The following is a 17,124-nucleotide window of genomic DNA, read 5'->3' as shown; positions in this document are numbered from 1 at the left end:
GCTCTACAAGCCTACATGAAAGCTGGTCACACAACTTGTCTGAAGGCATTCTCCACTCAGTACTGTATTGCCCAATTTGAATCACACTGCTAACCTGTTCTTGCACTTTCCAGAGTGGATTAATACTTTTCAAAGCTTGGCTTGTAGGTGTGTTTTTTTTTCTTGGCAGTTGTTAAGCAGCCTTATGTAAACTAACTTGGAATCCATTTATGGGCCTCTGGGGAAACAGAGTGTAAAAATATATTAGTTTGAAATGAGACTCCCTCTCACTGTGTTTCTGCAGCTCCCATTCTGAGGTTTACTTCTGAAGTTGTCTACAACTTGTTGGGGGATTTTACTTTTTAATGCAAAAACACGGAGAAAAGGGGCTTAGATGAGGCTGCAGGGGGGAAAGATCAAGCAGCAACCAAGTTTAATAGAATAGTACTTGTTATAGTAAGCTTCTCAAATAAAAATTATGTTAATAGAAAACAGAATTACTATTTGAAAAACAGTGATGCTGTCTCTAAGCTGATAGAGGAACAAAAAAAAACATAATCTGGAAATTTTCTTTCTGTGTTCCTGCTACTTACTGCTATGAAGGTATTGCTCTTTTTTTTTTTTTTTTTTTTTCTTCATGCTTGGAAAACAAATTGGAGTGGGAAGGGTACATACTTTTATTCTTCTAGTTTCATTGTGATTTCATAATGGCATGCAAAGCTGATCAGGATGTTTTCAGTGTTCTTGCTTAATATCTATCTGATGTGTTTTGTAAGAATGGATGAACAGCAGAGTTCTAAAATTCGCTAGCTCCCAGACAGCCAGTGTATTGTCACTTAAGGTCTGTTAACATTTCAGGAAAAAACTGAAGCAGCAAAACCCGGGATTTAAGGCTGAACCTCTGCACATAGCACCATACTTGTTAACTTTGTTCGCAGGGATTTTTGCATGCTAGTGTCTGAGATACATGACTGCAGCGGCAGTTTGGCTGAGTGGTCTGTCTCCCAGCTGCGTAAAACATCAGAATGCTGAGCTCTGTAACTCCAGTGAATTAGTAAATGTGTGTGACTGCAGATATATTTTTCCTCCTTGACCTTTCTTTTTTTAAACTTAGGGGTTTTATAATGCCATTTTTCCTTGTAAAGCTGTTAAAAGCTAGTTTCTTAGAATAATAATTAAAAAAATTATGTCTACACATGTAAAACAAACTTCATTTAGTCTGTCCAGTATTGGATATTAACACTTGCTTTTGAGGGAGATAAGTTATTTAATTTTTTTTTACCCATACATTTTGTATGATATTATTTAATGCATTGTCTCTGAGTAGCATAAGTAACTTAAGGCTTCACCGAACTGTTGTCAAATCATCTTAAATTCACCATGTGGTGGGATTTTTGGTGTGTTTTATTTGACTTCCTTAAAATGTCAGTGACTTCCGATCTATTGCCTTTATGGCTTAGCAGGCTGTCCATGTGCAGTTGTGTTAGCCTTTCCTTGAATAAAGCATGTTGACTCAATCTAAACTTACTTCTCTGCTGTTCTTTGCTGTCTTTTTAGTTGTTGTATTTTAGTCACTTCTGGTTACATGAAATATAGGGGTCTTCTAGCTATGAAGAATAAAATGGATGATCTCCTGTTTAGACAGTACTAGTATGAGGGTGTGTTATCTATTTTTTTTTCCACTTCACTTGGCCACAGTCATGGCTTTTCATCCAAAACTATTTTTTTTACTTTGTTTATTCAATAACTCTTCAGAGCTGATACCATTTTGTAATAGAGGTAAGCCATTGTGGAATTTGACCTCTTGTCTGATTTTTAATCTCATGAACCGAACATGTACTTGATGGCCTCTATCTCTCCTCCACGCAGCCAGTGACTTTAAAAGCTTTTTTGTTTTAATATTAATATTCAGGACCGTGTTATCTCTGCTTGTTGTGCTGTCCCGTAAAGAAATGCATCAGTGTAATGCTGGCTGCTGAGTCACTGAGGTTATCACCAGAATTAGTAAATGGGCTGTGTTTAGAAAGTATTTATGTACTGAAAATTAATCACTAATATTACAGTTTTCCTTGAAGGTACATGCCAGGCCTGGTCATCAAGGAACGCTAGTAACCTCTTTCTCCAGAGTGCTTGTATGGTTCTTAACATCACCCCCTTTTAAATGCATCAATAATATACTTTAAATGTATTCAGTGTTAATGTACAAATGGGAAATGCAGGCCTGTGATAATCCTATAAGGATAGTTGATCAGCGCACACAAAACAAATGATGCTCCATTTATAGTAAAAAGCTGAGATGAATGTTGCTGCAGAGGAGTGGAGTGGTAAGATAAAAGGCCTCTTATGAATAAAGCATATCCATTTGTTGCGAATATCCTGAAGAGTCCAGTATAAGAGGATGTCCAGTTCTGATGTAAGAATAACCCTCATCTGAATATGTCATCTTCATGGAAAGCATTTGGGAATTGACACCTGTGATACGCTTACTCTGTTTGCATAGCTCGATGTTAAGCCACTTGTAAGGTAAATGTAGACTTGTCAGTGGTTTTGAATAGGAATGTTTTCCCTCCTCTAATGCTTGTCACTGCTACATTATTAATTTTAAAACTTTGACATCAGTGTGGTAACTCTTGGATCCATGGGTACATTAGGAGGTTTTGAGAATGGCTTTAAAGCATGCCTATTTGAAGGAAGTCTGCAGTGTACATCATACCATAGGGGTGTTCCTTAGTTTAGAAGAGAATAGTTTTGTCACAGAAGCAGACCATAGACTTTTTCATCTGGCAGCGGGAGTTTTCTGCTGACAAAACTACACCGCTTTCACAACATAAGCTCATTCAGATATTTGGCCCGTGACTAGAAATACAGTTTCCTATTAATCTCATAATTTAATAATGTTGCTATTTTTTGAGTCAAAAGCTATAGTGGGAGAAAAGGTAGGGAAAAGAAAACTGCTCTTGCCTTGTCTGGAAACATCTGCAGGAACTTGGAGGGTAGGGTTTGAACAGATAGGCATGAACTAACGGGGCACAGCCATACACAGGCATTTTACCACTGTGGTGCGGAATAATCTTAAGTTGTCAAGATCATGGTATAGCTCCTCTAGGTAGTGTGATAATCCATATATGTCAGTAGCTGGTACCTTTCTGGAAATGCCCACAAGATTATCAATTGTGGAAACATTCTGTGCTGTGCATGCAAATTGGATTGTCTATTGTTCCAGTGAAACACTTTGCTGCAAGGTCAGACAAATCAAATTGAGATGAAAATGAGCTGGCTGAGCCTTTAAGATGTCTTGAAACTTTGGACAGTTGCATCTGTGCCTATGGATAGCAGAAATCTAGTTTTATCTGACCAGTATTCTCCTCCATCTGAAACCACATTTCAGGCTAAGGGCTAAACTGTAATCTCACAGGATAAAAAAATGGAAATGGTTGAGCTTGGCAGGGACCTCTGGAGGTCTTCTGGTCCAACCCCTCTGCTCAGACAGGGCCACCTAGAGCTGGTTGCCCCAGGACTGTGTCCAGATGGCTTTTGAGTACATCCAAGGATGGGTACTTTACAACCTCTCTAGGCAACCTGTGCCAGTGCTTAGTCACCCTCATAGTAAAAAAAGTGTTTATTGATGTTCAGAGGGAACCTCCTGTGTTTCAGTTTGTGCCCATTGCCTCTGGGACTGTAAATGGGCACCACTGAGAGGAGCCTGGCTGTGTTGTCTTTGCACCTTCCCTTCAGGTATTTATATAGATTGACATCCACCCTGAGCCTTCTCTTCTCTAGCCTGAACAGTCCTCAGGCATCCATGCAGTACTGCATCCAGGCAATCCTGTCCAGTAGTTCTAGACAATTTCAGTGAACCATGTTCCACAGATCAGGTGATAACATATGATCAGTGCTTTTTTACTATTGTCTTTGCTCCCACGTATAATTTACTGATGCTAAAAAGAGATATGTCACTCCAGGCTGTCAGATCCTGCTTCAGCTTGGCGTGGGGAGAACTCTTGGTGTTCCTTAGACTTTTATCAAATCTACCTTCTAGTTTTATTTTAGAAGCCAGTGGATTTTATTGGAGAAGTTCATAAAAGAGCTTACTAGAAGTTTAAGCTAGGGCCACTTCTTCCTCTGAAATGTAGATGCTACTTGGATTGCCTATCTGGGAGTAATAAACTGATTTATCAGTAAATAGCTTTGCTACAGTGTTAAGCATATATTTCCAGGAGAAGTGGGCTTGTTCTACCTATTCTATTAATCTTTTTAGTTACTTTTTGCACAAGGGGGGCCTGAGTAGCAGCGAGTAATATACTGCATTCTTGCAACAGAGGAAGTAAAACCAAAAACAATCCCCCCAAAAAAACCAAAGCAAACCCCCCCCCAAAACCTAGCCACCACTAGATAAGGGCAAAAGTGGTTGAGATCATTCATGAAGAGAGAAGATCTGTTCCACTGAATTTGAATGCTCGGATTGTCTAGTTGTTCTGCATGGCAATGATGGGTGTTCTGTTGTGTCTCCTTGTAATATACCAGTAGGGATAACGGTAGGGGTTTGAGACTAGCAATTATTTATAACAAAAATAAGAACAGAGCAGCAGATTTCAGATCTCATTCACAGTATGCAAATGTATTTTTGCTAATTTGATCTGAGGTGGTGAACTTCTTGTTTGGATTTCAGTAGCCCAAAGCATGGTTATCTGTCTGCCTAACTGCTGGACAAACTTCCATATGACTAACTCTAATTTCAGGAAATATCTTACCAGCCTGCCCAGGGCTTAGCTGATGTCTGCTGGCTGTGGCCTGCTTACGGACAATTTTCCTCTGAGACACTGTTCTGTCCTTACCCCTAAGAAGAGACAAACTCCTTAATGCTGCAAGTCCTCCTAAAATCTGAAGTATAGGTGAGATTTTGGCATGTGTGTGTCTCTGTGAAGTCTGATTCTTTAACACTGGAAAGTTGAGAAGAGCATGTTCTGGGCAACAGCACGTGAGAATGCTTTCCAAGGTGGGTTTTGTTTGGAGATCAGAACTCTAGCACTGCATTGTGAAACTCACCGTTGACTTCTGGCCTGTGTAGACATTCAACTTTTTTCATTTTTAACTGGTTTGGTTAGCATCCAGAATGAAATAAAAACTAGCAAATAAGACATTTGAGTTGTCCATAAATGCAGAACAACTATGCAGCTTGCGTGTTTGTTTTGGAGTTGCTTTTTAATAAAACTTGTCAGTTATTTTTCATGAATAATTAACAAGGATCCCAATAACGGAGCTTGTAGAACAGACAACCAGCTTCAGAAGTGTTAATTTTTTTAATAGGAAGCTGGTTTCACTCTGAGTCACTAAGAGCCAACAAAAACAGCAAAAACATGACAGTTGCTTCAAAAGATAAAACATTAATACACATGCATTTGCTGTGATCCAACTGGGAAGAAGTGTGGGGGAGAGAATACAAAGGGCTTGATCAAAGTAATCAGTTGTGTATACCAAAAAATACTTAAAGGAAGTAGTTAGAGCAAAACTGCCTTAAGATCTCTTTTCAAAACAGTCCTTAAGAATAAAAAGGAAATGTTTCCTGTGTGTGTTTTTAAGAACCCCTGCATCTTAAAGCCTGGTCTCTCTGTCTGTGGGACTAGTTAACTTCAAAGATGTCTTGAGTCTCTCAAAGGGAAAAGACACAGAAAAGTCCTTACTAGATCTGAAAACAGACAGCAATATACTGTTCTAGTCCTGTTGGCATTAGTGTAATATATCAGCGTGAATGAGACCCTTAGTTTGGGTAAGGTTACTTGTGACACATTCCTCTGAAGAAGTAGATGCTTAATCTCGCTATGGCAGCAAAATGTCTTTGCGGTGGTTTTTTTTCTGGTAATAGTGTAGCTCTGCAACTTGAAACAAGCTTCCCAAACATGTACATCACTGCTGATGTCATTCAGTCTCGGCTTATTTTGGCATAAGCTATTGGCAAACATGAATAGCAGCCATATTTAATTTCAGCTTTACTCAGAATAGAAACAATACTTAATGGAAAACAACAAAATCAGAAGGCTTTTTGTTTGAACTCCTGATACTTGACTGATCATTATTATAATACTGGAACATGAGTAGGGACAGAATGCACTCTGGAAACTGGCAACTTCTGCAGCTTTCAAACCTAAGCAGAGACTTAGGAAGTCTCTAAGAAGAAGACTTGAAATTGCCATTAAGTCTTACTTCAGGAACCAACCAGGAAAAACTCTGTGAAGTCTTGACCAGTGCAGAATCACTTCGAAGAAAGCAGTTTCTCTGATAAAAAAAGCTTAAACCGAAGCTTTCAAGCCATAACCATCCTTCTAATCTGCAACCAGAACTGAAATCTTTGCAATTTTTTCTTGCGCTTCTAGACAGGTTCTTGGCTCAGAACTACAACATTCCCCACTGGTTAAAACTGCGGTGCTTCATCAGCCTCTGAATAAACAAACTTTGACATAGCCAAATGTGGAAACAGGAGAGGGGAAGGAAGGCAGCAAGGTCCATGTTGAGGAGGAAGTGTGAGTGTCTTAGGGAAAGGTGGGAGGCAAACTTGCCTTTGTCCCTAGCATGTGGATAGTTTAGAAACTGTTAATCCAGGCAGTCTTGAATCATGGAGTTTTAGAATAGACTTATATGTTGCAAGAAGGGTACTGACTGCTCTCAGCGTCTCCAGCTCTTCTCTTGAACAGCAGTTCTGTTGCTACTTTGGTGTCTGTCTGTGTTGCTGTGATCCTGCTAAAGTCTGAATTTCTTTTGTGTGGATGATAGCTTGGTTCTTGCTTCTGGCAGTGGTTCCACTGTCTTTTTAAGTTTTATGATTATATCTGGTCCTTCATTACCAGAATTTTATTATTTAAGTCGGTCAGATATAGAGAAATTATAACTTTGTACTCAGAAGAATGAAATGTGTCCTTTTCAAATCTGCCCTGCTAAACTCCTCCTCTTAAACTTTTGAGGTGAACATTTGTAGTTGACTAACAATGAGTCCTTGTGTTCATCTGGAGAATGATTAAGGCAGAGTCTTATGACTTGATTTACGAAGCCTTTTATTTCTTCTATAGGCTTTGAGATGTGAGTAGATTTACCAGGACTTCAAATTGATATGTATGGTAGTCTTTCAGCCTTTGTACAAAAAGGAACTTTAGTGCTGATGTATCCTGTATATGGATCTGAAAGAAAGCAAAATGTTACGTTAGCCTTCTGAGTTTTTTCTTTGCTTTTCAATTTGATGATCTCAGTAAGATGTGGTACTCTGATGCTGTAGCTGTAGTCAGCTGGCCAGACTTCTGAGATGAAGACTGATGCTGTCTTGTGATACAGTAAGTAACCCTTTACTTGTCGTCAGTGAGCTCAGCTTACCTCCTTGATTAACTGATAACATCTTGTTTTACATTTCAGTAGTCGCACTAACAGTAGTTCAAGTCACTGGCAAGTGCTATCTAACTATTCTATTTTTAACTGGAGATCTGATAGATTTCTGCAGCCATGTAAATGGTAAGTTTATAATACAGAGAGAGAGAAAACCTAAGCAAGAAACAATGGTTGAAGCAAAGCATGACTCTTGGGATCAGTCCTCTGCCCTGGGGTGAGCCAAGGCTATGATGAAGTTTACAAGAGCTAGTTTACTCCAGCAAATGAAGAGCTCTGATACAAGGCCTTACAGCACGTTAAGATGTTCATCACAAGTTTCTTGTGGTTGATGGTGGTGGGGAGTGGTGAGTCAGCAGGGGGACTGTGTGGAAAGGCCTGTGTGTAAACAGATGAGAACTCCAGAAGTTTTGTATGAAATATTTACACACTTTAGCAATCTAGCGATGTCTTCGTGAAACTGATTGCATCTTTGTTTTTGCTTTAATGTGAGCAGTGTCACATTTGCAGTTTTATGACATGTCATAGGAGTATTCATAAAGCACTTGTTCCTTTCCCTAATGCTTCAAATACCTGAGGTGTGCTTGCAAAGAAACATAGGGAAACTTTTGTTCCTTTGTTTAAGGTACGGATTGTTGGGAAAAAAGCAGGTGATACACATTAACAACATGTACTGATGAGTGCTTAGTGGGAGTTAGTCCCATGAGTAAAAATCAAGCCTTTTTATTTTCTTTCTGGAAAACTTCCTCTGTTAAATTTCAGATGTGGTTAAAACTGTAAGAACTCCATGTGAGAGCAACTGGTTTCAGTTTTCACTTCAGCAGCTTAAGCAACAGCTTAGCTATTGTAGGAAAATCTAAAAGCACTTTTTCATAGAAGCATATTCTGTAGAATTAGTGCTGCAGAAGCATGCTTCAAAGTTAGCTAACAAAATACGTAGATCTGTTCAATTTCTAAACAGAGATGCCTAGTGGAAGATACTCAAAGTCTTTACATTTCTTCCATGATGAAATGAAAAGGCAGGTTTTGTTCAAGACATGGAGGCAGACCTGAGATTTCTTGAAACTATGTAGTTCTCATTCTACATTAAATGTAATAGAATAACAGATTTACTCAGCACTGGTTTAAACTGGTCATCACAAAGAACTGGTTTATGTAAGGAGACGCTAGCAATAGGGACTGTATTGTACTAACAGCAAAACTGCAGCAATGTGAGCTTGTCTGTTAGAATAGACAAATAGAATACATATCAAACTGCATTGAAGTTATGATTTGCGCTGATTGCCTCAGATTTTTTGGGAAGGGTTTTCATTTGGTATGAAGGTCATAGAAGAAGGGAAAGAATCCTCACTTTGGATTCCCAGTGCTTCCTGTGAATAGTTTTCCATAGTGTAATGTGTTACAACACAGAGCTTTGTAGGTTCTGTCTTGCAGGATAATATGTCCTGTTGGAGTATCTGACCCTGGAAACTAACAGTTTCATATAAATACATACAGTGTGAAACAAATCTGAGGTTTGATTGACATTTACTTCATCACAGAAAGCAGGATTACATTTCTTAATGTCAGGAGATACCTACAGAAAACTGTCAGTTCTACTGTAGCAGTGTTTTTCTCATCCCTTGGTTACATGTTAATTTCCAGCCAGGTGTTAGACTAGCCCTTAGCTTGCTACTGAAAACTTGCACCTTGTGTCTGTGCTTTGTGGCAGACATCCCATAAGCGGTGACGTTTTTGGGAGGATGGAATTTCTGTGGCAGTTGGACAAAGCCATTCATTTTGAAAACCAACCCCACTTCTGAGTAGTCAGAGACATTGAGGTAGTGTCATAGGCTGTTTTCCTGCACTCAGCTTACTGCAGAGCAGAATCAGTACGCGGAGTACTGACGTTCCGGCAGAGTCTGGCTTCAGATCCTCTGGTGGTTGCTATGTGAAAGAGGTGGTTCTTCCTTCCTACACAACTTGAAAGTCTGCATATTTTGGGCATTCTGATTCCTAACACTGAAGTTGAATGGTTTTGAAAGTGAAATTCAACTAAACCACCTTGCAGTGTTGTGAAGACTGTCTTAGAATTTTTTCTCTCAGTCCAGGAGAACCTAGAGCTAAGGTATGCTGCCTTTTAATTTGCTACTCTGATGTTAAAGACAGGTAGCCCTACATGTTGTTGAGGTGTGCGTATTTGTTCTATGCCTTGCTTGCTATGTACTGTTTTTAGGATTTACTTGCAGCTGCAATAGCATGTTGCTGGGATGATGATTTATTAGCTGGGCATACAGTGGTGTGACCCTTTCCTACCCCACAAAAGTGCCACTGTTGTTGGGCATTAATAAATAAAAAGCATCCAGTACCAAACAAAGCAAGTATTTTGTGTGTTGTACTGAGATGTCTTCAGGATGGACAGAGAAGCCTTGGTTACAGGCTATGACAATATAGTTCAAGACTTCAGGCTTTAAGAAAAGAAGGAAAAAAAAAAAGAGGAAAATAGTTTTTTGGGGTGTGTCGCTGGTCTCCCATCTGCTTGATGGAAGCTGAGGGTACAGAAAGAAGTGGGCCTGGTGTCTGTTCACACAGATAAGCTTTTTGATATTTTGAAATAGGCATGTGAACTTTCTGCTAGTAATACGCAGTTGAAGGAGTTAACTTTTAAAACATGTTCTTGTGCTTAGCAGGATTTCTAACAGCATGGAAGGACAATAGAAGTGTCTTCAAATAGCTTATTGCATTCCTTTAGAAAAAAGAAATAAAGGTCTAACTGCTAAAATAATTTTACCATTTAAACTTGCAATTCAGTGCTTGCAGCTTGAAGGACTCAAATATTTATGGGAAGCTGTTGGAATCAGATTCCCTTTCAGTTAAACCAGAAATGAAACCAGTTACCAGAACATGGATATCAAAACTCTTCAGTGGAGAAGTGTTTCTTTTTTAAAAAAAATGAATTGTTGCACTGACCTAGATACACAGACCTACCAAGATTTCAGTATCAGACTATAACCGTGTCTATAGCTGTAAGGTTAATGAGTGAGTGTTTACACTTCTGTGAGACAAAGCTAGATAGTTTCCATCAGCAATTAAAACCCTAAAATTTTACCATAATAATATTATTCTCTTTAGAGATTACAACAAGATGGATCTTCACTGTTGTTGTCTGATAGTGCAAGCACAAGCCCAACTTTATTGATAACCATAATTGCTCTTGTGCAGAATAACTCCTTACAAGGGGGTGAGGTAGGAAGACTGACCGGTTGAAGGTCGGGAACCTGGCTGGCCTCATGCTGGGCTTGCTAGAGCTCTCTGTGGCACTATCCCTGTGGAGCTCAGTGGAAAGCTTACAATACTGATGGTGGTACTGGCATTGTAGGGACCAGTGACAGGGATCAAAAAGATGACAGCTGTTCCATAGCTGGAAGATGAGGAGCTGAACCCAGTATGATGTGAATTGCCATCTGTCTCTTTCTGAGCTCAGGCACCACTACTAAAGGTACAGAAACCACAGCTGTATCCCAAGCTGTGCAGCCATACGCAGGCTGTCAATAAAATGTCCCTTCTGATACTTTCCTGAGTGTGCTCAGACTGCATTTCCAGAGCTATATCCAGTGTATACACTGATACCTGAATCATTTTGGTGTAATATTTACAACCTTACATAAGTATTTGTTACTGTCTAAAACAGTGCAGAACTTGGCTAGTGCAACTTCGTGCACTCAGCTAATCAAACTTCATGATATTCCTCTGAAAAATGTTGGTCTGTGTGTGTCCAGTTAAATAGACTGAAATGCGTATGCTTCTGAAAGAGAATGTTTTCTTTGTCATTTTATGCTTGTCTTCCTGCTTTGTACATAGATCCTAAAGATTTTGTGTCAATAAGCATTTTTAAAACTAGTCTGGAAGGTCCTTCCACAATCTTGCAGTTGTGTTTGTGTTGGGACAGTGAAGTAAGACAAGATGGGGAAGAAAAAACTTTGGGAAGGAATAAAGCTGAAGTTTAATCTCCAGAAATGGTGGTGGAGTGGCCGGGAAGATGGAATAACTAACCTCAGAATTTAATCATAAGTCAAATCAAGGGTTTAGGAAATATATCTTGTCAATAATAAGAGACAAGGTGATAAAAGGATGGTATCACTTAAAGCTGCTTTGTGTTTTAAAAAAAAATAAACAGTATGCTTATTTCAAACAAGATTCTTTCTCCAGTGATATCTGTATTTTTTTAAGAGAGTACGTGAAGGTTGTAGTAACTCTGCAAGCATTGCTTTTCTAGAGGTGAAATCAGTCAAATAGTGGCTGTAGAGCCACCCCCACCCCCCCACCCCCCCAAGTTCTCACATTGTCACTGTGGAGCTGTTTTGGTGCTTAAGGACGTAGTATAGTTACAGACAGTATTTCCAGACCACTACCTTCAGAGAGCTGCTGGTGTAAACTCTTACCCTTCACGGAGTACTAGGCTGTACAGACTCGCAGAGCTGCCTCTTGGCCCTCTGGAGTGTGTGTGTCCATCCCACAAGCTCAGTATTGCTGACAAAAGGTTTTTATTGGATTTTCGTCTCCCACCCCAAGTATTGAATTAATGCTTTAACACAATGAACCCCCATTTGAAAAAAAATGAACATCCCAAAAGTTACAGGCAACAAACTTAAACACGTTTTCTTTTTTCCTTAGCTTCTGGCTAGTGTCGTGTTCCTTATGTAACAGATGAAAAACTTTTTTTGTTACCTACTAGTAGCGTGTAATTGCTGTACTAGTAAGTGTTGGGCAACTCGAAAGCCTGGAAGTACACAGAAGAGTGAACCTTACTGTAAAGCTGGCTGTTTATTTTCCAGAAGGGGAATTTACTTCTAATATACCTTCTACAGTTGTGAATAGCTTTACATTATGATAAGGCAGAGGAACCTTAAAGTCATAAAAGACTTTTCTGAGGGAGGTGTGGTGTCTTAAGCCTGTATCTGTTGTTGCTTGTTCAGTCATACTACTGTGCTTTTAGGGGATGTGGAAAAAAAGCTTCATCTGGGTTTTGTCAGATACATTTTTACTTTTTTTCAATTTGCTGTTAAATATTGAAATATAAGTGTTATGTAAAGATTTAAACCACCCAGTTTATCAAAACAAAGCATTAGAGCAGAAAGGCATCTAATTCAATACTGCAAAAAAAAATGCAAATAGCACATTAATTACTGGTTTTGCTTTGCTGTTTAATAAGAATGGAAAGTCCCATTTTATTTTCAGTCCTTTCCCCTCCTTCAGGAGAGTGAAATACTGATGCTGTTTCTCTAAATGGGCATTTTCTTAACTACTTGATAGTATAGAAAATGTAACCCCTGCAGAAACTGCTTAATAACAGATCTTTTGCAGTGGTGTGTCTGATGTGTGTGAAACATTGCAGTAATTGGCTTTGTTGGTATTGTCGGAATGAACTTTAAATGAAAGTGACAGTAACTAGTCCAGACTTCTTTCATTTTGTTCAGGGTAAAACTATTAGACAGTAAGTGACTTATTAGTTTTATTGCTTTCAATTAGCAACCCAATTTTATACTCTGGTAATTATCATTTAATTGGATTGCCCCTTTACTCTTAGAACCTGGCAACCAAACCAACTGATGCAGTGTTTGGCACAACTGAGGAGGTGAAAACTTCTTTCACAAATCTTTCTCTAGACGATATGGTACTGCCAGCATAGCAGCTTTTCTCTGGAAGTGGCAAATCTGCTTTAGTATTCCCTTCCTAGCCTCTAAATTTGCACCCCCTCGTTTATGCCAAACTCCGAATCCACTCTTCAAATGGTTCTTATAACCCAGGGGGCTGAAGCCTCCAAAGTAAAGCTGTAATGTAAAATGTAACCAGATAGGACACATCCATGGTTCTTAAATCAGATTCAAAAAGGTGATGTTGGTATATGTGTAAGTTGTCCCTGTAACTGTTCCAAGAGATTGTCATGTCCTCGTGTGTTCTTAGTGGAGGGAGAATCAGCTTTGTAAACTGACCTTTGAGAGTAAAGTAGAGGATGAGGCAGGGGTCGGGGTGCTTTTAAAAAGGGACGGGAAGGGAGGAAGGAGAAGAGGCTGTGGTTTAGGAACCGAAGGAGAAAGCAGCATGTTTCTCCCAGCCCAGCAAGGCTTCAGAGGCCCTTCCTGAGCCTTCAGCTCCAATCCTCTCCCCTCCCCTGGCAGAAAGAGGAGGTGGGAAGGCATGAGCAAAAAAAAAAAAATGAAGAGGAAATAGGAAGGACATGTTGCTCTCCCATTACTAGTCCTGGACTCAAAATGTGGATAACATCATCCTCTCTGGAGCTGATTGCCTGTGTGGGCTTAAAAAAAATGTCCACCATCTGGTGGCTGGACGACTTTTTTTTATTTAATTTGGTTTGTTTTGTCATCTTCTGCCTCCTCTGTAAACTGTTTTGGGAGCGGGGAGAGAGGGCTGTTTATATCGACATTAAATCAGTTAGTAGAGGAATGTCTTTCTTAACCTCCCTCTGTAATCCTCAGGGTTAAATGTTTTCAGCTCATAGTTCAGTGGCAGTTATTTGTAGCTAGCATTCACATTTGCTCTGTAATTCAATTTAGATGATGCTGCTCAGCCCAAATTAGAGCAGACTAGTACAAGGAGCTTGGTACGTGTAGAAACCAATCGCTAACTCCATAGTTAAGGTCAACCAAATAGAGTTGTAAGTATTTCCCCTCAGTTTTAAGGTCTAGTTAGTTACTTGGCTTGAATTAATTTGTGGAATTGGGGTTTATACCCTCAGATCTTGTCAGATTTCTCAGCTGCTGAAAATGCTAAGTAACAACCATATTTTCATCACAAAAATACTGTAATATTTTCATTAATCCATGTATTTTCAGTTCCAGTTGTTTGCCAGTTATTTATTTGAGTTTATTTTCTGAATAGCTTCCAGCTACACATTCTCCAGAGACATGAGATTTTATTCATACATGTATCTACTTATAGGTGAGGAATTTGAAACTGGAGCATGAGCAGGAGAAAAACAAGATCTTGTCAGAAGCATTAGAGACACTAGCTACTGAACACCATGAACTAGAACAGTCTCTGGTTAAGGGGTCTCCGCCTCTTAGCATCATCAGTGAAGAGCAGTTCTATGATGCTGTTTCAGGTAAGTAATGATGTTTGGAATGTGAGTGTGTAGTCATGTTTGTGGTGAATGCATTGGGGGTGGGGGTGGGGGGGTGGGAACAGTCTCACTTTAAGTGAAATCTCAGCCTTTCTAATGTGGAACTAATTTTAGGAGAATGCTTCATGTGCTTTATGAGTGGGCCTCTAAAAATTTGCCTGAGTCCGGCTGTAGAATTGGATTAGTTTACCTTAGTATAATAAAAAGTTATAAAACCACGGGGCGGTCATGAAAGGTCTGATTCCTTGGGTGACTACGCCCTTTTTTTTAAATAGCAAAAGTTAAGTTAAGGCTCCTATTTTAGTGGATGTAACTGTATCTGGTAGCCTGACTCACTTTCTCCATGGTGGTGTATGTTTTTTCTTTTGTTGTTAAGACTGATCCATAAAAATCCCTAGTTTTGAGGGATAATGAGGTTTGTTCTAATTCAATTTTGTCTACCTTAAGTGTCACAGGTGGAAGAAAAGGATGAATGAAAATACTTTGTGTATTTCTGAAATATCTTTTCTTTTTCTGTCTGCTCTTCAGTTTAGTATCTTTCATATTATCACATGCAAAACACACAAATAGTGATTTTGGAAAACTGAACTGCATAAGATGATTACAATGTGTATCTGTATAGAGAGGCTGTACATAGTGCAGCTCAACAATAACTCTAACTGGGTGATCCCGCAGCACACAGCTGTCTACCACTATGAAGGATCTGGAAAAGCTTGAGGGTGAACATAATCTAACTGTAGCAGTCAATTAGGTTGTGATGGCATACTTCATGAGCAGCTGTGGGGGTGCTTTTTATGCGAGCTTAACTGTCTGATGCTTCTGATGGGTGAGAAAGGCAGTGTTCCTAGAATCCTTGGTAGGTGTTCTGCAGTGTACAACCTAAAGAATAAAAACAACCGAAGTGGAGTCTATGCTCAAGTACAGCACTAGCACAGGAACACAGTGGATCAACAGCAGGCTTTGCTGCTTGGTGCAGTAGCAAATTATCAAGCCTTCAAGGATGAGATGAGATTGAGGAGCACTAGAAACAGGTTATTCAACCAGAGCCAAAAGAACAATTCTGCTGGAAGGCCTCAGGCTTTTTCATTTGTTGCAACAAAGCTGAGAACAGTTGTTTATCCGGTGTTGCTGGAACGTAGTCTCTCCAGCCAGGCTTTCTTTGTGTATATGAGAGAATACTCAGCTTTAAAGAACTGTTAGTTTATACATCTCATAACTGACCAGTCTCTAAATCTTCTTGAATGGAAGTGTCCAAAGCCTCTTCTCTAGGTGGGAGAGGTGGTAGTTTTGTCAGGTGAAGCTGCAAACAAATTGCATCAAGTGGGTATGTGTAACTGTGAAACTTGTTAAGTATATGTGTGTGCGCGTGCACACACACATACTTTGAAGGGATCTTGAAGTTCCACCCCCCCTAGACCAGGTTGCTCAAAGCCCCATCCAGCCTGGCCTTGAACACTTCCAGGGATGGGGCATACACAGCTTCTCTGGACAACCCATTCCAGTGTCTTGCCATCAAGAATTGCTTCATAATATCTAATCTAAATCTGCCCTCTTTCAGCTTAAAGCCATTACCCATATCCTATCACTACGTGCCCTTGTAAAGAGTCCCTCTCCAGCTTTCTCGCAGGCCCCCTTTAGGCACTGGAAGGCTGCTGTAAGGTCTCCTAGAGCCTCCTCTTCTCCAGGCCAAACAATCCCAACTGTCTCATCTTTCCTTTGTAGGAGAGGTGCTCCAGCCCTCTGATCATCTTTGTGGACCTCCTCTGGACCTGCTGCAACAGGTCCATGTCCTTATGTTGGGGGCCCCAGAGCTGGATGCAGCACTGCAGGCAGGGTGTCATGAGAGTGGAGCAGAGGGGGAGAATCACCTCCCTTGACCTGCTGGCCACGCTTCTTTTGATGCAGCCCAGGATTCGGTTGGCTTTCTGGGCTGCAAGCTCATGTTGCCAGGCCATGTTGAGCTTCTCATCCACCAACACCAAGTCTTTCTCCTCAGGGCCGTTGTCAATCCATTCTCTACTCAGCCTGTATTTGTGCTTGGGCTGGCCCCAGCCAATGTGCAGGACCGTGCACTTGGCCTTGTTGAACTTCATGAGGTTCACACGGGCCCACCTCTCAAGCCTGTCAAGGTCCCTCTGGATGGCATCCTTTCCCTCCAGTGTGTCAACTGCACCACGCAGCTTGGTGTCATTGTCAGACTTACTGAGGTGAACTCCTGCTGTTCACGTTGCCAACAAAGATGTTAAACAGTGCCTGTCCCATACCAACCCCTGAGGAACACCACCTATCGCTGGTTTCTACCTAGACATTGAGCAGTTGACTGCAACTCTTGATTGCGACCATCCAGCCAATTCCTTATCTACTGAGCAGTCCATCCATCAGATCCATATGTCTCCAGTTTAGAGATGAGGATGTCATGAAGAACAGTGTCAAATGCTTTGCACAAGTCCAGTTTTTTTCCATATATACATATATAAAACATATATGTCAATTCTTTCTCCATTAGGAGAAGTTACTTGACAAATTCATCTTTATTGTACTTTAAATAATTTTCCAGCACAGACTCACTTTCTTGACTGGCTCTCAACTTCATCAGGCATCTGTTAGATTGTCTTCTGTAGGTTGTTAACATGCAGTGCTTTGCAGTGATTAGGGTC

At 40.1% G+C, this 17,124-nt stretch overlaps 1 protein-coding gene across 3 annotated transcripts in view; it reads left to right on the top strand.

The window, feature by feature from the left end:
- Nucleotides 1-17,124, top strand: part of OSBPL1A (oxysterol binding protein like 1A) — a 78,069-nt gene that overhangs the window by 33,430 nt on the left and 27,515 nt on the right. For all 3 annotated transcript variants that reach the window (XM_040586940.1, XM_040586938.1, XM_040586941.1), the window contains one exon: nt 14,287-14,449. In XM_040586940.1, the coding sequence (XP_040442874.1) occupies nt 14,287-14,449 (163 nt within the window). The remainder of the gene's footprint in view (nt 1-14,286; nt 14,450-17,124) is intronic.

This window comes from Falco naumanni, chromosome 3 (assembly GCF_017639655.2).
Source record: "Falco naumanni isolate bFalNau1 chromosome 3, bFalNau1.pat, whole genome shotgun sequence".
Classification (NCBI taxonomy): domain Eukaryota; kingdom Metazoa; phylum Chordata; class Aves; order Falconiformes; family Falconidae; genus Falco; species Falco naumanni.
Note: the sequence above shows the minus strand (reverse complement) of the source record. Positions and strands in the feature narration are given on the sequence as shown.